This window comes from Ambystoma mexicanum, chromosome 9 (genome assembly GCF_040938575.1).
Source record: "Ambystoma mexicanum isolate Mex_15411 chromosome 9, UKY_AmexF1_1, whole genome shotgun sequence".
NCBI lineage: Eukaryota > Metazoa > Chordata > Amphibia > Caudata > Ambystomatidae > Ambystoma > Ambystoma mexicanum.
This window is the reverse complement of record NC_090931.1, coordinates 1,133,793,659-1,133,815,679: the sequence shown is the minus strand read 5'-3', so window position 1 is coordinate 1,133,815,679 and position 22,021 is coordinate 1,133,793,659. Positions and strand designations below refer to the sequence as shown.

At 43.4% G+C, this 22,021-nt stretch overlaps 1 protein-coding gene across 1 annotated transcript in view; it reads left to right on the top strand.

Moving 5' to 3' along the window:
- The window catches only part of KIF5C (kinesin family member 5C), an 870,858-nt gene that overhangs the window by 282,960 nt on the left and 565,877 nt on the right, over positions 1-22,021 (top strand). The window contains exon 3 of the mRNA XM_069616501.1: positions 10,175-10,248. Coding sequence (XP_069472602.1) covers positions 10,175-10,248 — 74 coding nt within the window. The remainder of the gene's footprint in view (positions 1-10,174; positions 10,249-22,021) is intronic.

Here is a 22,021-nt window from a genome sequence, read left to right as displayed (position 1 = left end):
TCATTCCATTCCACATTTAGCCCACCGTAAAGGTATGCTGTCAAAATCTGCAATTCCTAAGGCGTTTGAAGTTTATTCACTGAAGTTGTGTATAAGTGACGATCTCTTGTAACGTTTCATGAGTCTGGTGGCATTCCGTTCCACATGCATCCAACTTTGATGGTATACTATCCAAATCTACAATTCATAAGCCATTTCAAGTTCATTAACTGATGAGGTTTGTGATGAAGTTGTGTAAGTGATAAGTGACGGTAGTGTAATGCTTTGAATTGGGGTAATTTTATGCCCTAAAGATATGGGTCTGCTGTCATTCCGTCCCACATTTCTCCAACCTTGCTGGTATACTGTCCAACCTTCGAATTCCCCAAAGGAGGGGGGGTCGGAGGGTGTGCGAATGAAGCAAGCCCTTGGTGTACCCTTCAAGCGACCAAGCTGCCGAGATCAACACGCAACAGTCGCCGGGGGTGAGCGATGCAAGCCCCTTGGGTGGGGGGTTGGGTGCTGAAGGCGTCGGGGGAGGGGGCTGGAGGGGGGTTGCAGAGCCCCCCCCCCCCCTTAGTTAAATACATAAAATCAAATGTGGGAAAATTCATTTTGCACTAACTCTTACTTTCCTGGTTACACAAAAACATTTAATTTCCTTGCTGTTGACGAAGGCTCCATAATCTGGAATCTAATGATACATTAGGGGAAGGGCTGGTACCAATGTCCTGGTGCACAAAGTGATTTGTTTTTCCTAGGTAGTGTGTTGAATCATGGGGAATCCGTCCCCTTCTCATGAAGGAGGAGCCCTCCCACCCCCTGTGAGGCTAGGGAGGGGAGCCCACTCCGCAACACCCTCCCTAGGGGTCTAGGCAAGTGGTACCGCACTGGGAGAGACTCCCCTTTTGGGGACAAGGACTCCCATTCCCACGGGGAACTGCCTAGAAAACATCTTGACAATACCTCTTTGGACATAGCCTGTGAAAATGTCTATGAAGAAAAAACAAATGTGTTATTGTCAAGAGGAAACTGTAAAGGTCACTTTAAATGAAAAATCCCATTTAACTGACAAGGAGTATCAAATGTGGTGAAGAGGAGAGGCGAAGAGTAGCTGCTGGGGAAAGAGTGAGAGAAATCTTGTACGTACGCTGGGGAACTCCCATGGCTACATCACCCATGAGATGGGAGGAGACTGGATAAGAGAGAAAACCTGTGAGTTACAAACGGACTTGCAGGCTGGTACAGAAGCAAAGCTGGGCGTGCAGCGTCCTGTAACCAGAGAAGACTGAGAAGCTGAATTAGACGTGCTGCATCTTGTAATCAGGATAAGGAGGGACGCTAAATTGGACGTGTGGCATCTTGGAACTTAGAGAGGGGGGCGGGAAGTGGTGGCATGAGCACAAAAAGCTTGTGGTGGACCGGTGATCCCTGAAACCACACTGAAACAATTCTGCGACTGAAGATGCAGAACCCAACGGTATTGGAAATACTCTACAATCCTCTTAGATGATGGCAAGAAGGAAGAAGCCAGAAGGAGCAAGAGGGGCCAGTCAGGAGAGAAAGAGAACCAACCTGAGCAAGTCATCCCTGTGATATCCCTAATAGCAACAGGAACAGGAGACCTGTGAGGGGCATGGAGAATCATAGGACCAATCCTACTCATCCCAGTCAAGATAAAGAAATTTCAATATTGAAACCCAGAAGAGTGAATGGGAATCAATATGGCAGCAATGTTACTCTTCTGAGTCAGGACAAAGAGACTGTACCATTGAAATATAGGGAAATTAATGAGAATCATTATTGGGATACTCCTACTCATATCAGTGAAGGCAAAAAAAGTATATCATAAGAAGAGAGCAAAATAAAAAAAGAGCACAAGGATAAGGCTGTATCTATACACCTGTCTATACACCTGTCCCAAGTCTGACATCTGAAAGGGATCAAGGATTGTGAATTGCATAAAAGGGAAAAGAATACCAAAGTAGAGAGTTAAAAAATAGGGTAACGTTACCATGGGAAGAGAGAAGAAAAACTCTCTATTGAAAGAAACAAGAGAACAAACCCACATAAAATATTAATGAAGAAAACACACTAAAATATTGAGCTAACTGTACAAACTGGTCAAAGCAGTCACTAGAGACTATCTAAAAATCAACTATTGAACACAAACAAACGTCCAGGAGAAGGGTGTAATTCTCCAGTCCTTAGTTGTTATTTTAGTGATAGGGTCAGTTTAGAGTTTGGACTGTGGACAGATTCTGTTAAGACATTTACTGATGACTAACGAGCACCTTGGACAGTTTTGTTAGGTAGGGATGCCCCATAGCATAGGGAAAGATAGGCATTAACTTATTCTTTAATGAAGACAACAGTAACATGGCTGATCAGAGTCTGCATCCTTGTTCTGACCCACCACAGTAGGTTCAATCAAGTTTGCATATGCCACATGAGCCATCTTAAATTTGATATGTTACATTGTTGGAAGACCGAAATGAATTTGTGGATGGAAGAGACATTCTAAAAGCCAGAATCTCTTCTTGGAGTTGGATCTTACTAGCACCAGATACAATCTCGAGCTTTCTCATCAATCTGAAATGAGTTTTCCGTTTACATGGCACTGCCATTATCCCATTATTTAAACATTTTAATGGATAAAAGCAAACAACAATAATTCTAGATTCCAGAAATACACACAAGTGGAAACAACTCAAAGTATCTGAGATGGGGAGGAAAACCTTGCTTATTCATGTTACAATATACTGTTAAGGCTCCAGAAATGTTCTCCTCAGCTGCATACCTCCAACAGATAGACAGATAAAGCGGTTTGGGAACCATGCATCCTCCATCTTTCCCCTGTTATTTTTGAGTCTAGGGACCTACCCTTTTCTGTCACAGGTGATGGAGGTTAACTCCTCATTCATAACAATTTCCCACATCTGTCAAGATCTTCAATGTTAGGAGCTCATATTTTCAGTGTACAGCCACATTAACTGTAAGTAGGTACTTGTTTCGCTCTCACTAGCAGCTTGATTGAGGAAGTTATCACGATAAGTGCATTTCATTGGGTAACCCTGCCTTTAGGGAAATATAACCACCCATCCCAAAACCAAGTTCACACAAATTGAATTCCAGTTCTTTCAATGAATGAGACTAAATCAGTGTAATGACCCATACATTCACAAGCTTAGAGGCCATGACTCTAACCCTACAGTCCCCTGCCTCCTTGCACTTACCTAGAGCTGCACTGCCCTGGCTGCACTTACTCAGAGCCTTGCTGCCCTGATTGCACTGTCCCCTTTTCCTCTTCCTTGCACTGCCCCCTCTCCTTCCGATTGCCCTTTTATTGTCACACTTGCATGATCCGAATGATACTAGGCCTAGTAAGATCGTTTGTCTTGTCCTCCCTATGTCTTCCCTCCCTTGTCTTGTGCCACCTAGAAACACATGTGTACAGGCATGTTATAAATGCCATATATCAATCCTACAGCACAATCTTGTACAAGAAACACTATTTTGGTTAGTTTGCACATACCCACCTTGCATTTTGAGAAGCCACCAAAGTATTACAGCCAAATCCAGGTTATCATAAAATGCCATATAAAATCACTATGTAGCTTTTCTACTTTTCTCACTAGTCCAATCTAAATAAACCATGAAATACAGAAATGCCAGCCCTTGTTCAGACATTTATTTATAAATGATCATATGTGAATGACTGGTTAAGGTTTTGGTCGCTTCAATGATGAATGATGGGCAAAAAATTATCAAAGCATGTAACTGAAATGTCATACTGTGAAACTTGGCCAAAAACAATATAAAGTCTACTTCTAGTTGGAGAAAGTAAAAATATAAAACATAGGTATACTGATAACTTTTAATTGAAGGAATACTTCATAACCCAATCCCTACTGTTAGCTAAAATTTCACTTACTGCTGTTTTACCTCTATATTTGTGGTCACTGTGAGAAATCTAGAGGAATTATCCCATGTAGACCCTGAGAATCCTCCCTCAGTTGGCCAGGGGAGGAGCATCGCTTTTGGATCCCAACCCTAGGGGTGGACAAGGGAGGGAGGATCACCTGGGTAGGGGAGACCGGGCGACCCTCAGGAGAATACCCTAGGCGAGACGTTGTATTCCACACTTGTGTCGCACCTCGAAACACTTGTGTATAGGTGCTTTATTAATACCATATTATATCATATCAATAGGATAATGGGTAGAGAAATTGCAGAAGCCTTTGTAGATTATGCAGACCCCATTACCTTTAACCCAGGAAAGAGACAAAACGAGAATCGTAATTGCAACGTTTCCTTGTCTTTGCCCTGTTCAGATCATGGGAAGGGCTTTACTGACCTGTACTTGCATATCCAGACAGATAAAACAGAGAATACTTTAATACAAAAGGGTTCACCGTTTATCTTCTATATTAGGGCCAAGTGGTGTTTCCCCTATTCATTACCCGTCACCTTGTATAGCCTGTCAATGTCAAATCCAATCTAACACCATCTGCCCCTCCACACTTCCGACAAATGCTGAGAAGAGGAAGAGGCAACTAAGATCAGTAAAGGTTACCCATAGTAATAACATGGGTAACATAACGGCAACTTACCCTAGAAAGAATCAAAACTGTCCCAATAATAAGGTCAGGCACGGTCAGGCATTCACTAGTAACTATTCACACCTGACTCCACTTGACTGGTCTTTTTGCTATAAAAGGTGTGGTCTCAGACGAAACGATGAGCGGGTAGGAAAGCAAGACGAAGAGCCAGTTGCGAGGAGAGCCGAAATGCCAAAGCTGCCCAGGAACAGAGGCCAGAGATTGGGATGCCGAGACGTTGAGGAGCTGCAGTTCTTAAATGACGAAGCATGGCGAGGGAGCCATGTCTCCAGGGAGTCCAGGAATGTCTGCAGATGGGAGCCAAGCGGCATGCTGCTCTCTTGTAGCAACTGGGGATGTAAGTGCTCATTCCCCTGGGCGGTTGAGACATCCCAGGAGTGTCCCAGAGGCAGGCAGTGAGACCCCGACCTCGGAACAAAGAACAGTTGAGAAGCTGATGCGCAGAAGTCAGCCCGGCGAGTCTGAAAGCAATTGCAGAGCGGGGTTGTGAAGAGCGCAATACAAAGTGGCATGTTAAACACGTAAGAAAGAGGTCAGCGTTTGTTAAAGTATTTGAGTGAAGCTAAAGGGAAGACTTCAAACATCTGGAAAAAAACAGTGTTAGGGCAACACTGGAGAGACGCGTGTGTATGATGTAATAAGTTAAATAAAAGTGAACATTGAAGTGATAAGGTGAAAAAGGCACAAAAGGATAAACTGGAAAAGGGCACAGAAGCGTGTGAGGAAGTGTGCAAGAGCCACGACCGAAAGGAAGATAAAATGTACAGTGCAAGTGTGCATGACAAAGTGAAAGAGGTGTGAAAGTGGTGCAGGAAGCACTTGAAGATAAAAACAAGTAGCAAGAATTAAAGAGAGATGCAAAAGGGTCAACCGAGTGTTCGCGCTGATGAAAAGTAAAGAGGCCAGCGTTTTTGAGTGATGTGAAAGGCAGACTATATGTAAAGTAAATGAATATCCTTACCAGCTGAATTGATGTTTGGAACTAGAGGGGCCCAAGCATGGGGAAAGGCACCTGTGGAATCAAAAAGGAACTGTTAAGTGTGTTTTTGTTTTGAAAGCTGGAAGAGGCCTGAGCTTGGGGAAGGGAACCCCGAGATGAGTAATCATCTGTGTGAAATTTACCAAATTGAACCTGCTGAGAAGACCATATATTTTACATAGTGTGAGTTTAAGTAGTGATATTACTGTTTTCCATTATTCATTTGTGTTTGTTCTGGGCCTAATAAATTGTGCATTTTGGATATAATACTGTCTTAAGAGTAATACTTGTCGTCCCACTGTGTGTGCTCATCGAAGACCTCCGATCACCACTCGCTACTTCTGAGACAGAGCCTTGACTGCTCTCCAAGCTACCTTGAATTGTCCTGGCTAACTTAGCCTAAGTATTCCTTGCTTCACTAACCAGGGTGGCCTCCTAAACATCTGCTCACAAGAGCAGAGTTTAGACATCCATTCTAACACCTACACATTAATTTCCTATGGTTCCACATTATTGGAACACTTTTTAAATTGGGCCTGAAATGGCGTGTAATTCAACATAATTATTTAAGAGGTTGTGGGTGAGGAAATGTTTCCTAATAACACAATGCAAGTTTGTATTTGAAATAATATTTGCACCTGAAGAAGGACGAGTGAATAGAACATTCTAAATTGTTTTGGAGAAACAGCAAGTGAAAGGGAAATTGTAAATGGGGTTTTGGGTGTCAAAGTAAGAGCAATTAAAACGGAAAATAGAGACCATTTAATTCTTCACATTAGTTTAAATAAGGTAGTTACAGGACTTCTGATCCATTGAACTCCCTTCTCATCTCTGAAGTCGGCTGGCCAGTCTGAAATCCAATTCAGTGATGCCCATCAGCCTTTGCAATTTACAGGGAGGTTAGATTATTACCGTTAAATGCAGAGAAAATAACCCCCCCTATAATATAGAATTTCTAAGGGATGATACCATCTACACATACCACAGGGTCACTGGTTAACACTGACATCTCATTTGCCTAAAAGCTTGGAGTGTCAGCAGAAAGAGTTCCTAACGTCTATTTCACCTTACCCTTGGAAGTGACTTGTAATGTGTGTTAAAGGTTTTATTTCTTATATAGCATTTATTTGTGCACATGTGAGGTTCCGATTCTAACAGTGTCTCTGAAGCCCATAAACCCCAGAGCCTCCACTATAACCTTGCCTGTTATGTAAAGGAATATATATTTCCTCTATATGGAAATGTATTGTCAAACCTGCCATTTTATGGAGATTCCGGAATTATACATCTTAATTTCCTAGCAGACAGTGTATTGGATTTATTAATTTTAATGCAACTAAATGCTACTTGTAAATTGATAATGTTTCTTTGTGTTAATCTGCAAGTTATTTTAAAAGTCTGAGTCTGAGACTCTTGAAGATCATAGGTTACACACCATTTGGTGTGAGAAAAACATCAATTAGTAGTTCCTTCAACAAGGAATAACACATTTATGGATGGAATATCTATTCCATTTGTTAAAACTGGAACGGTTTCAGACCTTCATAAAATATCTATGAAATTTAAAGTAATGGTTTTTAAGCCAAAGGGTGTTACTTCTTGGACCATCAGTTTGCAAAAAGCAAGTATTTTGGCAGTAGCTCATAATACTTACGCAAATGCATTTAACAGAGGAGTATAATTTACTGGTATCATATTTGCAGAGTTAATGCAGTTTTTTTATTTTACATCCCAGCCCAGATGTCTTCTGTGAACACATCTGTCAATTTACCCTACAGAACAAAGGTTGATCGCTTGATGAGTTTTTAGAAAATGCATTTGCTTTTTAAGTCATGATATATACAGACCTTAACTTAAATCTAAATTTGTGTTTCTAAATAAATAGACATTTAATACGTGATGTAATTTCCAATTGTATATAATCATACAATAATTTGATTTAATGTATGTGTTTTAGACAAACGTTTCATCAATATATATTTCTCTTCATGTTAGCAACTTGAGATTCAAAACGTTACCAGCTTTAATTTGTGTTCAAAATATAAAATGAAAACATACACATTCCTTATTTAATAATAACCCATTAGTCATTGAGTGTCCTTCTATAATACAACATAGCAAGCTGAATCATCCAATAACAAGGGTGATTTTTTTTTTTATCAATGAGAATTGGCATGGATCAATTTAGCCCAATATCCGTTATCTCGGGTTGGAAATACAGTTACACTGAAGTAGATTTCGTCTACGTAGGCGCATGGTGCATTGTCAGGAACTGGGTGCCATTGGTCCAGATCAGTGAATGCCAAACATATCGGCTTTTCAGAATGAACACAGTGAGAAACATATCAAATCAAAGGGGCAATACAAGACAACTGTGTTCGTTATTCTTTCAGAACAGGTGGGAGATTTGTTTTTCTAGAATGTGAGATCGGGCTCCTCACATAGATGGGGTCAGTGGTAGAGAGTTGCAGAGATGGATTGCAACTGTCGAGTGGCAGCTTTTATTGTGAGTGTGGCATTTAATGGTAAAATAAACAAGCTTTTTATTTATGAATCTTAACTGATGATTCGTGAAATAGGAATACATTTTCGTCAGGTACAGATTGGGGCATAACTTCAAAGGCTTTATTAGGTAATGCGTAAGGCATTAAAGTGATGTTGTCACAGGCAGCCTGTGAAGAGACTTCGTAAATTTCTGAAAGATGGCTTCCCCTCATCTTTTCCCCAGACTTCAGCTGCACAAATTCTCAATGGCTTCAAAATGTGACAACTGGGATTTGCACACAACTCATGGATCATTGCTCCAAGGGAGCTCCTTGACCTCTTGTTGAAGGTGGTAGCCCTTGCACTGCAACAGCCTGCGTTTAGCAGTGCACCATATATATATTGCTTCTCTTTTCAGCTGAGTTCTACAATCTTGTGCGGGAGAATAGCTCAGGGGCAATGTGCTCGCCTTGGAAGCAAGACGACGCAGAGCAACACAGGTTCGAGCCCCGGGTCCGCGCTTAGGAACCTCTGGGTACTAAGCATGTTATAAATAACCAATCATAATAAAAGACAGTGTTGGACTTTAGAACCTTGAGAGACTTCTCAGTCAAACCCTTTCTGCCTAGGCCCGCAACCTTACAGTTCTCCCTTTCAACTTTGGTTTGACCTTCTATCACTCATACCCACATATGGTTCCTCTATACCTAAATGAGATGGATACATTGCACCATTTCACAAGTCACACTGTTTTTCATGTTAAACTATTCCTAAATAATGTCATATGTAAGCTGTACACTAAACAGTGTGCACCCTCCCTTCTGACAGAAGGTTCCTCAAGTCCCACAAATGTGGAGGCATATTGTAAAAGTAACCACTAGTTTGGCAACTGCAATCTTAAACCAGGTCAAGTGTAACCTGTGATCCAGAAGCACTCCATGCAAGCCTCACATTTGTGTTGTCTTCTGTCTGCCTTCTTAATTGTGCGCTCTCTCTCTCTCTCTCTCTCTCTCTCTCTCTCTCTCTCTCTCTCTCTCTCTCTCTCTCTCTCTCTCTCTCCTGTTTCCACTTACAAAATCATTGCATAGAGTTAATTCCTAAAATCACCCCAGAACACCTTGTCATCTCCTTCTCCTACGGGGGTTCAGTCTGAATTGTTACCTTGCTTTCATCCAACAGGAAATTAACATATGGCCTTTTTGGAAGCTTTGGCGCTTCAGCAATGTTCTTCCACAATATATGCATTTTTAAATCAAATGGTATCTTATTTAACTGGAACCTTTAAAGCCCTGTTGATTTCGACTAAATACTGTTTGAACTAATGATCATTGTGCAAATTCCACAAGAGGGATGGATTAATTGGATTTTTGTCACTGTAGAATTCCCATAAACATAACACTGCACATTTCATATTTCATGCCAGAGAAGTGCCTTGGCTGACGTTTTTAACACTTTATGAAAAAGTTCTGCACTCACTGACTGACCTGGATCGCAGTGGCATGACAAGGAATGTTCATCATCTTGTATGTTCATTTGTACACACAGTAATATAGGGCCTCATTACAAGCACTGTTTCCGACCGGAATACTACGAGTTGGCTTGTGGGTGCCTTTCCGCAAGCCAGGTCTGCCTTTGGCAGGCAGAACGGCACCCGCCAGCAGACTTCACAGAAGCACCCCCACCATATTTAATGGGGGATCAATACTTTACTGGTGCCTGACTTACCGGACTGCCGCGGCTGTAATGCCCCGGTTTTTCCAGCAAGTCAGGCGCCGGTAAATCATTACAGGTCCGGCGGCTACCTGCTGGTTTTTCCGGTAAGGTTTTCGCACTCGTAATGAGGGACTTTTCTGGAACCCATGACAAAATGGCTCTACAGTAGGTTTCTGTTGACAACGGCAGCCTACTAATTTATTGCAAACGTTCAATCATCATTGGAAGACAGTTGACTATGATTTTGAATCTTTTTCTGAGACCTCTTTTGATCTCACATTTATCCAAAGATTCACATAAATTGGTCATTGTGGTACTGTGTTTGTGCACATTATCTAAATTAGGAAGTGAATGTGTGTTAATAATCTATTTAAATAATGTGCTGTTTCTCTTGTAGATGTTCTTGATGGCTACAATGGAACCATTTTTGCCTATGGCCAGACCTCTTCAGGCAAAACACATACAATGGAGGTAAGTTTGTTATATATAACTACAGAAATGGGTATTGAGGTAAAGATCTAAATTGGTATTGTAAGGTTTTGCAAAATAATGCTACTGTTTTAAATGAATTGTGAAAACAAACCTGTAGCTCTTAAAAAGGAATGAAAATATCCAGGACCTCAGAACTGATGAATTAGCAATTGTAACCATCACAATGAATCAGTTTTGTTTTTGGCTCAAGGTCGTCCATCCTTGTTTTATAATTTCTGTACATTTGTGCTGCTTTGAAATAATTGGAAGGGCAGCATAATGATTCCTATTTTCAAAGAAGATGAAAAATCCCAGTCTAAGAATTACAGGTTGATAGCGTTACAATATCCAGCTGCACATGTTTTTAATAAAATCATCTTTGAGTAAAATGTGCACTCTGTAGATGTACATAAGGTAGTTGCTTTTTAACCAAACTGGCTTTTGAAACTGGTGCAATATTGCTGACCTAAATCCATTACAATGACATTCTTCTGATTGTATTTTAGTAGGATGTGAGTTTTTTTAGATTTGTATAATGCTTTTGATAGGGGTAAAGCCACCCTTTGGTGGAGATTGGATATGTAGGGCATGCCTTGGCCACTATTATCTTTTATTATAGAGCTACACTCAGATACTTGCACTTCAATAAGACATTCTCAAAATAGTAGCTTCACTGGGAAAGAAGGTCATAAATAACAGTTTGAAACAAGGCTGCCTATTTGTTCCTATTTTGTTTAACATTATCTTGTTGATTATCCAGACACTGTTTGATTCTACATTTCTAAATCCTCCAAAATTAAGCATAGCATTGATTTTTTTTTTCTTTTTTTTAATAGAGCATATGCTGATGACACTGTTCACTTTGATTTACCCCATAGTGGCCTGCAAGTGTCCTTATGTGTAGATTGTCAAAATTTCCAGAACTAGAACAAAGAAATTAATCAATCAGCGATAACGATATTTTGGAATAGGTGTAAGAAAAGAAATAAAAGGAATTTAAAATGGATGTTCGAGGAGAATAAACATATTTTTGATAAATATTTGCGTATTTATTTTGATGACCTTCTAAACTGGGGCTGCACATACAAATATAAGGAGAAGAGCAATTTTTGCTATACAAAGTACATCAAATTAAAAAAAAATAATTGTCTGGAAACCTTTAAGTTATGAGATCAATATCTGCCCTATTTTGTTCTGTGGTATGAATACTCTTTTTAGTTCTAAAATGTATTGGATAAATAAATTGGGGAGTATGTTAATAAACCAAGCTTTTTAATCGAATGAAAAACTCACACCCATTTAAGGCATTCAACTGAAAATAGGGAAAATTGAAGGAATGACCTTAAAGTAGATCAATCAAGTAGGGCTAGAACAAATCCCTGAAAAAGCGATATGTGGAGACGTGAAAGTGGTGATTCAGTAATAAAGGAGTTAACTTGGTAGTTAGGAATGCCATGTCTTGGAATTTAGCAGCAGGTGGCTTTGATTTGGAGCACAGAAATGAAAATGTGTGAAACCCCACATCGAGATGGGATGCTGGATGATCTGAAAGGATTCAGATTTCTGAGAGAACCAGAATCGAGTGCAGATGCATGCAATACCAGCTTTGCATATGATCATTAAAGAGATGAGCAGAAGAAGTAATTTTGTATTGCAGGTAAACAAGACGCATCCATCTTCAGTAAAATCACACTGCTGCCTGGTTTAATAGCTGGGTTTAGAGTGCACTGCACAACTTGCACAGGGATTAAAGGTTGCATAGATATTCGCTCTTTTTTTTGTCTACTTATGGTATATCTGCTCAATCCCATTACAAAAAGGGAATGCAGGCTTCTCTTCCCTACTGTATATGACATCAGGCAGCGTGGACGCCCATGAAAAGTTCACAATTGCTCAACTTAGAACCATAGCGACTGATAAGTTGGATATCATTTCGCAGCATCTAATACGAAGTGATAAACGTACAATTCGATCATCCCATCCAGAGCAATGTATTCCACATCTGTAAACTCACTCACCATGTAATCTGATAATGCGGTCTACTTGTCTGCTGCTCGCCAGTCCATCTCGCCCCAAAAGATTCACACTCTCACAAAGGTCTAGGCACCCCTCGCTACACTGTCTAGACTACTAAGCACACTCAATGTGTTCTGCTCCTAAAATAACAAAGTGTGGGGTGGCCAAGATGGCGGAAAGGTAGGACGTGCGCCCTCAACTCTATCCACCGGCCCGCTCTTTAATAAAAACTCACCTCGTCAGCAGCAATTTGTGGGCTTTTTGGGTTCTAACCCATCCGTGGAACAGAATACTGTCTGATGGTGCCAGCGCTGTGGGTACATTTATCAGCCCAGCAGAACTCCCCTGCATCACCAAACTGCATTTTCAGCAGTTACCAGAATAGTGGCTGTGCTGGCTCTGCTGAGCACATATGGGGCGAATAGAAGATAGAACACCCCAAGAATGGCTACATTTATTTTCTTCATGTGCACCAAAGAAAAGAATTCAAAGGCAGCCTGGCTCGGCGCTGCTATGCTGCCAGCTCAAAACATCCTACTGAAAGAGAAAATATTCTGTGTTGAAAATTGCACCAGTGCAAAGTCATTTTAATCTTTCAACATTACACAGTTTGGTTCCAGTAAAACACAGCCATGCCCATCAAAATTCAGCATGAACACCATCAAATGAGGGCCATTCCCCCCTGAAAGGCATTGTGGCGTATAATAAAATCTGTGAAAGAGGAGATGAATTAATTTCAGGCAAGCTTTTACTTTTGCAACAGAGTAACACAGGTAAAACTCTTCTAAAGAAGCTCTCTTCCTCCCTTTGCTTATGTCCATTTCAAAGAACCCTTTTCTTGAACACATCACTGTGTACAGAAATTGACTAGATCTCTGGAAGCTTTCAGACAGCAAAATGTGAGGAAAACCGCATTTTGTTAAATGGATCAAAATAAAATGAACCGGAGCTTCTTTACCTTGCAGAGAAATTAAAGGACATGATTGAAGCTAAATGGGAAACAATACTGTAAAATGCCCAGAAACACAACTGTACATTGGGGGAAGAAAAGCTGCAAAAATATAGGTATATTTAACTCTGTGTAATTTATTTTCTTTACAAAAAAAATTTCAACAGTCTAGCTGACTCAGGCATTCCTATTAGACCAGTTTGGCTCAAAGGCCAAATCTCACACCTCCCTGTGATTTTCCATTGCCATGGCAGGGACCCAGTTCTGTGGACTGCCAGGAGTGATAATTACAGGGTGCTTCAGACTGCATGGTAGGGATGCTCCCAAGAACAAAGGGGGACTCCAACCCATGTGTTTCCCTCAGAAGTGTGAAAATCCACGGCATTCAAACTAAGGGCTTCAAAGGTGAATCCATGGCATCCTCTGGGCAAAGCTGACCAAGGAAAGACATTTGATGGGGGTTGGGAAGACTGCCCACTTTTGAGAACAAAGCAGTCCAATGAGAATCAAGACTTTTTGCATTAAAGCATTTATTTCAGTGATATGAAAACGCAGTAATGTAAAATTATGATGGTTTTTATTGTGATTTTTGAGCCATTAAAATAAGACGATGTGGATCTTCCTAGCATGTGGGGGATGCAAACGCCAGTAAAAAGACATTTCTGGAAAAAGCATACATGCACGGTTATGAAAGTTAAATGAAAATATGCCCAATACTGATGAGCTTCTGTGTATCCATTTGTAGATTTTTAGGGGAAATATTTTCCATAGAAATTGCAAATGATTGACAGAAGGACAAAATGGCATCGTACAACCTTGGGGTTTGGAATGGTACATTCCTTGTAAAATATGGGATCTACCTATCTGAGTTTCAGGAGGCTAACAATTGTAAAAAATAGCATTTTGTGTCATAACTGATTTTGGCAAAAGTAACTGTGGTATAACAATGCACATCATAAAACACACACCCTAAAGCTGATGTCACTTTCCTGGGTCCAATCTGCTCACAGGGCGTCAGCGACATTTTACAGACTGACCTATCCCATCTTAGAGGTAGGTCTAGCTTAGTTCTGCCCACATAGTAAAAATCCTCTCATCTGGTTTATAAAAGGAGGACGCTGAGGGAGAGTCAGGACATTCAAGAATCATTCGTTCAAAAATCAACATCCAGAGATCCAGACATTCCACATTCACCCTGCAATATTCCAGACTCCAGTGCCAGCTAGCTGATCCAGTTCCATGCAGTACCTCCTATCCAGGCAGAACCACCATCCAGAACTAAACCCTACAAAAATCCCAATAATTCAGGGAAAAGGGGGAAAGGCTGCTGACCCCTTTTTGGGCTTATCCATTGACCAGACCCTGGTTGACCCGCTGTGTCCCAAGAGGAGAGCCCAGCTGTTGCCCAAGTGACCAGATCCTTGTCCCGTTGTCCAGAGGCCTGGCTGGCTGTCCAAACTACCCCATTCAAGTGCTTTTTGTAAGTATCGCCCTTCCCCAGTAACCAAAAAACTGCATCCATTGCTTTACCTTGTATTATGTCCAATCCCATAGAAATCCTATACATATCCTAGTAAATTCTTAAATTATCAGAATCCTCTGTGTATCCTGTCCTTAGGAAAATCTGTGTTAATCTCCATGTGTTAGCACAATTCGGTCCATATCACTTCAGTCCGTTGTATAAGTCCTTAGTACTATTTGGAATACATTAATTCCCATACAAAGAGGCACACAGCGTGAATGGGTTAACATTGGAAATTAACTTTCTCGTGGGCAGTGTCCTTCTGTAATAATCTAGCCACTAAAAATAGTTTCAGTAGAATCTGTCCTTTTCCTCTTAAAACCGATTTTGCATGTGTAACTGCTTTCATTATAAAATCCGATTTTACTTTTCCTACAAAGAATCCTGTACTGTCCCATCAAGAGTCACCCTTTCACTTTAGTATCATACCTGTTACGTGCCTTTGTACCTTAGCAATAAAACCGATTTCCGACGATGTCTGTTTAGCTCATTGCTGAAGTTGTCCGCTTATTTAAACCTGTAAAAACTAAAATTGCAATTTTACCACATTCGATTCTTGCTGCCCTGTTTTTCCTTCCTGAAATTGATTTTCTAAACTGTATGCTTGTTGTTTAGTACCTTGTCTTGTAGCTTGTAACTTTTCCTGCTTCTTTAGTACAGCCACACACTTTCTTGTCTTATCCGTTTAACCACACATGTAAAATAATGATTCAGTAATTCTGCCATTTTGCTCATTTTTCAAGGGAGCTCAATCCGATTTTGGCCTCCCATTCAGGGGTGGTAGGTCGGATTTTCGGTCAGGTTTTTGCCTAGTATACCTGACTCCTTGCTACGCCTCTCAACCAACATAACATTTGAGGGTTTGAGGGTGTGTTACAGGGGGAATGCCTAACTGTGGTGCCATTTAAAAAAATAATTAAATTACAAAAACAAATCTTGCTTTCATTCGTGCATTGTGTATCTGATGTTAGAAGGTTAAACTAAGGGTATCATATCATATTCCTGTGTAATTATCACCACACGGGTGATTTCTGCCCTATATTGAATGTGTTTGATTTGTATTAAAAATTAAAAATAAATATTTAATTACACACTGACCTGGTACATGGTCCATAGCGACATGAGGTGTGTGTGAGAAGGGTTGGCTGCCTTCTCAAAAATGTAATCTGAATGTAATAAACTTAAAAGCGTTTTTATTGTGCCTCACATCCCTGGCCAGTAGAAAGAGTCCTGGTTTGGAGTGTGCTGCATCTTTAAAATCCTTAACAGCGCTGAGGGGTGAGATGGTGGCAAGGCACTGCAGCCCGCTGGTGCTGATCCCCCTCGGTAGCGCTAACCCAAGAATGGCAGCATATTCATGAAGGCAAAAGGAGGGGCAGGCGTAGCGGGCGATGCAGAACCTGTAATTGCTTCAAGGAGCAGCTGCGGCATGGTTCTGTGGGCTGGGAGAGTGTCAGTGACAGGAGGACTCCATCCGCACCCTGCAGTGGAGCGGAGAACAGCAGGCGGGGCTCGGGTGCCTGAGCAGCCCTGCAAGCCTGGAGTTTGGACGCCCGGTGAACAGTGTGAGTACTGGGGTCGACCCGGCCCAGCCTCCCTGGAGTTAGAACACTCATTGGCAGCAGCAGCTACCTTTGGAAGCCTAGAGGCCCCCTAAGGCCATGAAATAACTGCTAGCTGAAGGCTGCTGGCTGGGCTGTGCCCCCTGCTGGATATGGCCTGCAACTGCACCTACTAATTCTGACAGTACTGAGAAGAGCCCCTTCAATGTATGGGTAGTACCCCCAACACCAGGAGGCGTTCAGTGGAGCTACCCCCTCGCGGTAGAGTGGGCCAGTGGGCGGGCGGCTCTCCAATAGTCCCCAGGGGTGCAACTAGAAGCACAAGATATGGAATGCGGAGCACCCTTGCTCAGATGTAAGGTGCTGTGGGGATTCTGGGCCCAGGAGGCATTTTAGGCAATTCGCGCCAGAGCTGACTGAAGTGAGCGTGGAGAGCTGATTTCCTGGAAATGCATGGCTGCCGAAGATTCTTCACAAAAGCCATCTCACTCCTGCATACTGCGCCCCCTCCCCCTGACCCGGTTGCTGTGGTGACTGTTCACCTAAAACTGGAGCTGCCAGAAAAAGTGGGGGTGATGCGCAAGTCTGCTAAGAAGAACAGGCCACAAGATATTCAACAACTCAGTGCAGCGGGGCACCATGGAGGGGGAATCTAACGTGACTGACCAGCCGGGCCTAGGCATGCAACAGCTCACGCCAGATTTCCTAACTCTTGCACTGGACGTCCTCAGGAAGGATATTAGAGACTCTCTGTACACTGAGATAGCAGATCTCCATATGGAAATGGCTGACTCAACTAAGGAGCTAAGGAAAGAGATTGGGGCACTCTGGCAGAGAGTGGACCAAGGCGAACGGTCGACCACAGACCTGGCATCAGAGCTGAGAGAGGTACAGGACTCCCTGTGTACAATTAAGGGGGATACCGAGGCACTGCAGTTTAAATGCAAGGATTTAGAGAACAGAGCGAGAAGGGAGAACCTGCAAACCAAATACCTCAAGGAAGGTGCAGAAAAGGATGGTATTGAGGGCTGTGTCAGGCAGCTCTTCCAGCAGCTCTGGCCTGAGGGTACGCAGGATGAACTTTGGTTCAACAGAGCACACCGGGTCAGCCCAAAGAGAGACTGCCCAGACCTCCACCCGAGAGACATTGTAGTAACGGTTCACAATTACAAGACCAAAGAAGCAGTCTTGGGGGAGGCGAGAAGGGTTAACAAAATTCAATTTAGAGACTCCTCAGTCCAGGAATTTCAGGACGTCTCCCAGAACACACACCAGAAAACTATCACAGAGGAACTTATGTGAGGGGGATACGCGGTACAGGTGGACATACCCCTTCAGCCTGCAATTCAAACTGGGGGAAAGGGTCCACACAGTGTTCTAGGCGGAGGAGGGAGTGAAACTGCTGACCTTCCAATGACCGAGGAACATAGGCCAGTAGCAAAAGCGCCTGGGAGCAGGATCTCCACCCCAGGAGAAAGGAACACTGTTCAGCAGGGAAAGAAGACAACAGACAAAGGACAATTATGTTGATATTTTCCTCTGTAGGTTTGTAGAGATGGATGGCGACCCAGTGGGGGGTATTGCATTTGCCTATGACGTATGTTAGAATGTGTTAATGTGTCCTATCGCTGTTGGATGTGGCAACTTTTATGGGTGAGCAATTGAAATGTTATTTAGCAGCTTTACAAGGGTCTGTGGAGGGGAGCAAGAAGGGGGATATACCTTCCACTCTGAAAATGTGTCGGAGTGGAAGCATACGGAGGGCTTTAGGGGAGTAATGGGGTAATACTTGGGAGTTCTCTTAGGGCAGCTGTGTGACAGGGCTGGGGAGACCAACACTTCTAGGGTTTTCACAAATGAGGGTGGCTTGGGACAGGGGTGACGGGGTAAGGGTTGAGGCGGGGGGGCCTTTGTTAATGCAGAAATTGGTCTTTATACAACTGCCATGGTGATTACTGTAGGCACTTAGAATGTTTGGGCCTTAACACCCTGATTAAACATGAATAACTGTTCAGAGAACTCAGTTGCCTCCAGATAGACATAGTTGCACTCCAGGAAATGCACCTAGTGGTTAGGGACCAATTTAGAACCCGCAATAGGCTTTACCTCCACCAGTTCCATGCCTCAGCGGAAAGCAAGAGAGTGGTGGTAGCAGTCTTGATACACAAGGACCTGGGATTCATTCATATTAAGACCAGAAGGGGGCCGATACGGTGGTGGGCTCTATACACAGAAAACTGGTGTCCATCGTGGCCTTCTGTGCCCCAGATACCTCTCAGGAGTCATTTATTTTGTAAGTGATGGACTCGAGGAGTATGGGCAAGGTGAGTTGTCACTCCTTGGGGATATGAACTTGACCATGGATGGGGGGGCAGAGGGGCTCAACAGATCCATGCAAGCAATGGAGCTGTCGACGGGCGTGACCTTGAGCAAACTGTGGGGGCGCCTCCAGGAAATTAATCTGGTGCAATAGAAACCCTGCAGTTAGAGCATAAACACACACTTTGCATGTCCACCTATCGGCTGCGAGAATGACTACATTTATTTGTCGGCCGAACTGCTCCAGCTAAATTTGGTGGCCAATATTGAGCCAATGATGACAGACCATAGTGCTGTGGTGTCGGAGCTAAGAGACTGGGCATGGGGATGTCCGAGGGCCCAGAGGAAGCTTCCCCAGGAGTTCATGAGACCCAGTGTGCCTACAGGGGTTAAAGGATATGATTAGGAGCTACCTTATTACTAACTTCCCAGAGAACAACTCTTATGGGAACCACTGGGACGCTCCTGAAGCAGTTCTCCAGGGGGGATATTATAACTAGCAAGGCAGCTTTGAAGTGGCTTTGAGGGCAAGAACAACAGCGGCTCCTGCAGGAGGTGAGCGAAAAAGAAAAGGGGTACAGCAAGGCTCCCACAAGAAGGGCCCATAGGGAGGTTACAACTGTAAAACAAAACAACTCAAACTGCTCAGAACGTAAGGGCGGAGTGCACCCTGCATTGTCTCTGGCATCGCTATTTTGAACATGGAAACGTCATGGTGAGGGTACTGGCCCAGCTTCTTAGGCAACAGAGTGGATCCTCCTTTATCCCAATTCTGAGGGACGCCTGGAAAAGGGATGGGGGGGAAGAAGCAACGAAGAGGGATCTCTTTTATGATTTCTACAGCTCGATATACTCCTTGGACGAGCCTGATGCCCAGGAGCAGAGTGTATATCTGGATGGCGTGCAGTTGCTGACGATATCCGCTGCAGATAGGGTAAACCTGGAAGCGCTGATTGACCCGCAGGAAGTCATAAAGGCAATCCAATTCCTAAAGGCAAATAAATCCCCCGGGCCTGATGGGTTCACTACCCAATTTTACAAAGGGCTGGCACACATCCTGGCCAAGCCCCTGGTGGACGTCTTTAACACCATAACAGAGGGGTGGGGAAACTCTTTTGGTGTCCATGACAGAGCGCAGATGGTACTCATACCCGAGCTGGGGAAAGATCCTATACAAGGCTCGGCATACAGGCCAATAGCCCTTCTGAACCTAGAGTCAAAAAGCTTTACGAAATCTTAACGGGTGGTTAGAGAAGCTTTTGCCTTTCCTAATCCACCTGGACCAATCAGGTTTTATCTGAGGAAGGAGTACCTCAGACAACATCAGGAGAGTGCTCCCACTTAGTTGACAAGTCCAGCAGAAACCAGGCATGCTCCCTCCTGTTGGCACTAGATGCTGAGAAAGCATTTGACAGGGTGCAATGGGGATTATTGGGACAGTTGCTCGATACATTTAACATAGGCCCTAAGATGCACCACATGATACTAGCCAACTACGTTGATCCCTCGGCCCGCTTGTTGGTTAACGGGACCCTTACCCCGAAGATTTTCATAAAGAGGGACATGACGGGGCTCTCCTCTGTACCCCCTCTTATTCGCCATGCTCATGGAGCCCCTCATGGCACGCATAAGGGCAATGGGCAGATTGCAGGCATCAAATTTAGGGGGGGGCAGCACAAAATTAACCTGTTTGCAGACAACATTATACTGTCACTCACAGATCCACTTGGCTCCTTTGCCCATGTGGAAGAAGAGCTGCACCTCTATGGGAAGGTCTCAGGCTTCCAAGTCAATTTCTCCAAATCCGAAATTCTAGGGCTCAACATCCGCCCTCTTAAGGTCAGACTTGGAGCAATGCTTCCCATATGCCTGGACCAAAGCTTCACTAAAGTTTTTGTGGGTTAATATCCCATTTTTATAAGCTCAATTACCTGACTCTGTGCAGGTGGTGCAGAAGGACCTGGACTGCTGTCGCTCTCGAGACTTATCTTGGTTTGGGAAAACGGCTGTCATCAAAGTGAATGTGCTTCCGCGCTTTCTGGACCTTTTGCAGTCGATCCCTGTACCTGACTTTCAGCGCACTCTGCTTAGGACGCGCTACTACTAAAACCTTTGTGTAACAGAGCCTCCCCCAGGGTGAATAAGCACACACTATGCACCCAAAGGGCTCAGGGGGGATAATTCATTCCCAAGATTCTGAACGATTATCTGGCGGCGCAGGTCAGACGTATGGTAGATTGGGCACAAAGGGACTCCTGGAAGATTTGGTTGAGCATGGAGCAGGCAGTGGCGAGGCGGCATTTATGGGCGCAAACGTAGGTGCCTAGGAGAGGGTGGACTCTAGGACTATATGCGAACCCCATTACCAGGGCCACTCTGGAAGCCTTGGACAATCTGAGTAAAACTCCTGAGGCCTGCTCTTTCTGTCGCTGTTTACCCCGTTTATACACAATAATAGCTTCACTCCGGTTAAATCAGATAAGGGATTTGAGGGGTGGCTGGAAGGAGGGATTAGCAAGGTGGGAGACATTTTTGCTGAGGGAGACTTAAGAACATTTGAGGAGTGCAAGAATCTTATGGGGTAAACTGAAAGCGACTGCTTCCGATACTTGCAGGCCAGGCACTGGATGCTTCACCCCTCTTTTAAGAAATGGGCAACTAGAGCAGTAACTCCCTTGGAGAAAATCTTTCAGGAACCTGCAGAGGCCAAAGGGCTGATATCTAGACTGTACAAAGGAATTAACTCACTTTGGCTTCCCCAAAGGAGATCTTATTGCATTGACTGGGAGAGAAAGCTGGTTAGGGAGATATCCTTGGATATATTAGACAAGATATATTTAAGAAGCTTCTGTAAGCTATGTCCGAGGTTGGCGGAAACACAGGCCAAGATATTGGGCAGAAGTTTTAGAACCCCTTCCGGACTACATCAGGTGTGCCTGGCTGTCTCAGGGCTGTGCTGGAGAGGGTGTGGGGCAGAGGGGAATCTATTGCACATCCCATGGGACTTTTCGGCCCTGCAAGGTTACTAGGTGGAAGTCGCGTCTAAACTAAAAGATGTAGTTGGTACAGAGGTTCCAGGAGATTCCATGCTATGTATCCTGGGCCTTAATGACTTGCTTAAACAAACGTGCACAGCGGCGGAACTCAAGCTGGTAGCATACTTGCTGCTGGCGGCCAAGCTACCAATGTTGTAGCTATGGAAAAGACCTGAAATGCCGACTGTGGGTTTGTGACCGGACAAAGTCTGGAATACTCTTGCCATGGAGAAATTTAAAGCTAACATGAGGAACTCTCTTTTAACTTTCACAGCGGTCTGGTCCCCATTTTTGAACTTCGTCCAGAGAGACTTTAATACTTTAACGTGCCCAACCAGGCTGAGAGCCCTCAATCTGGTTGAACTACCCA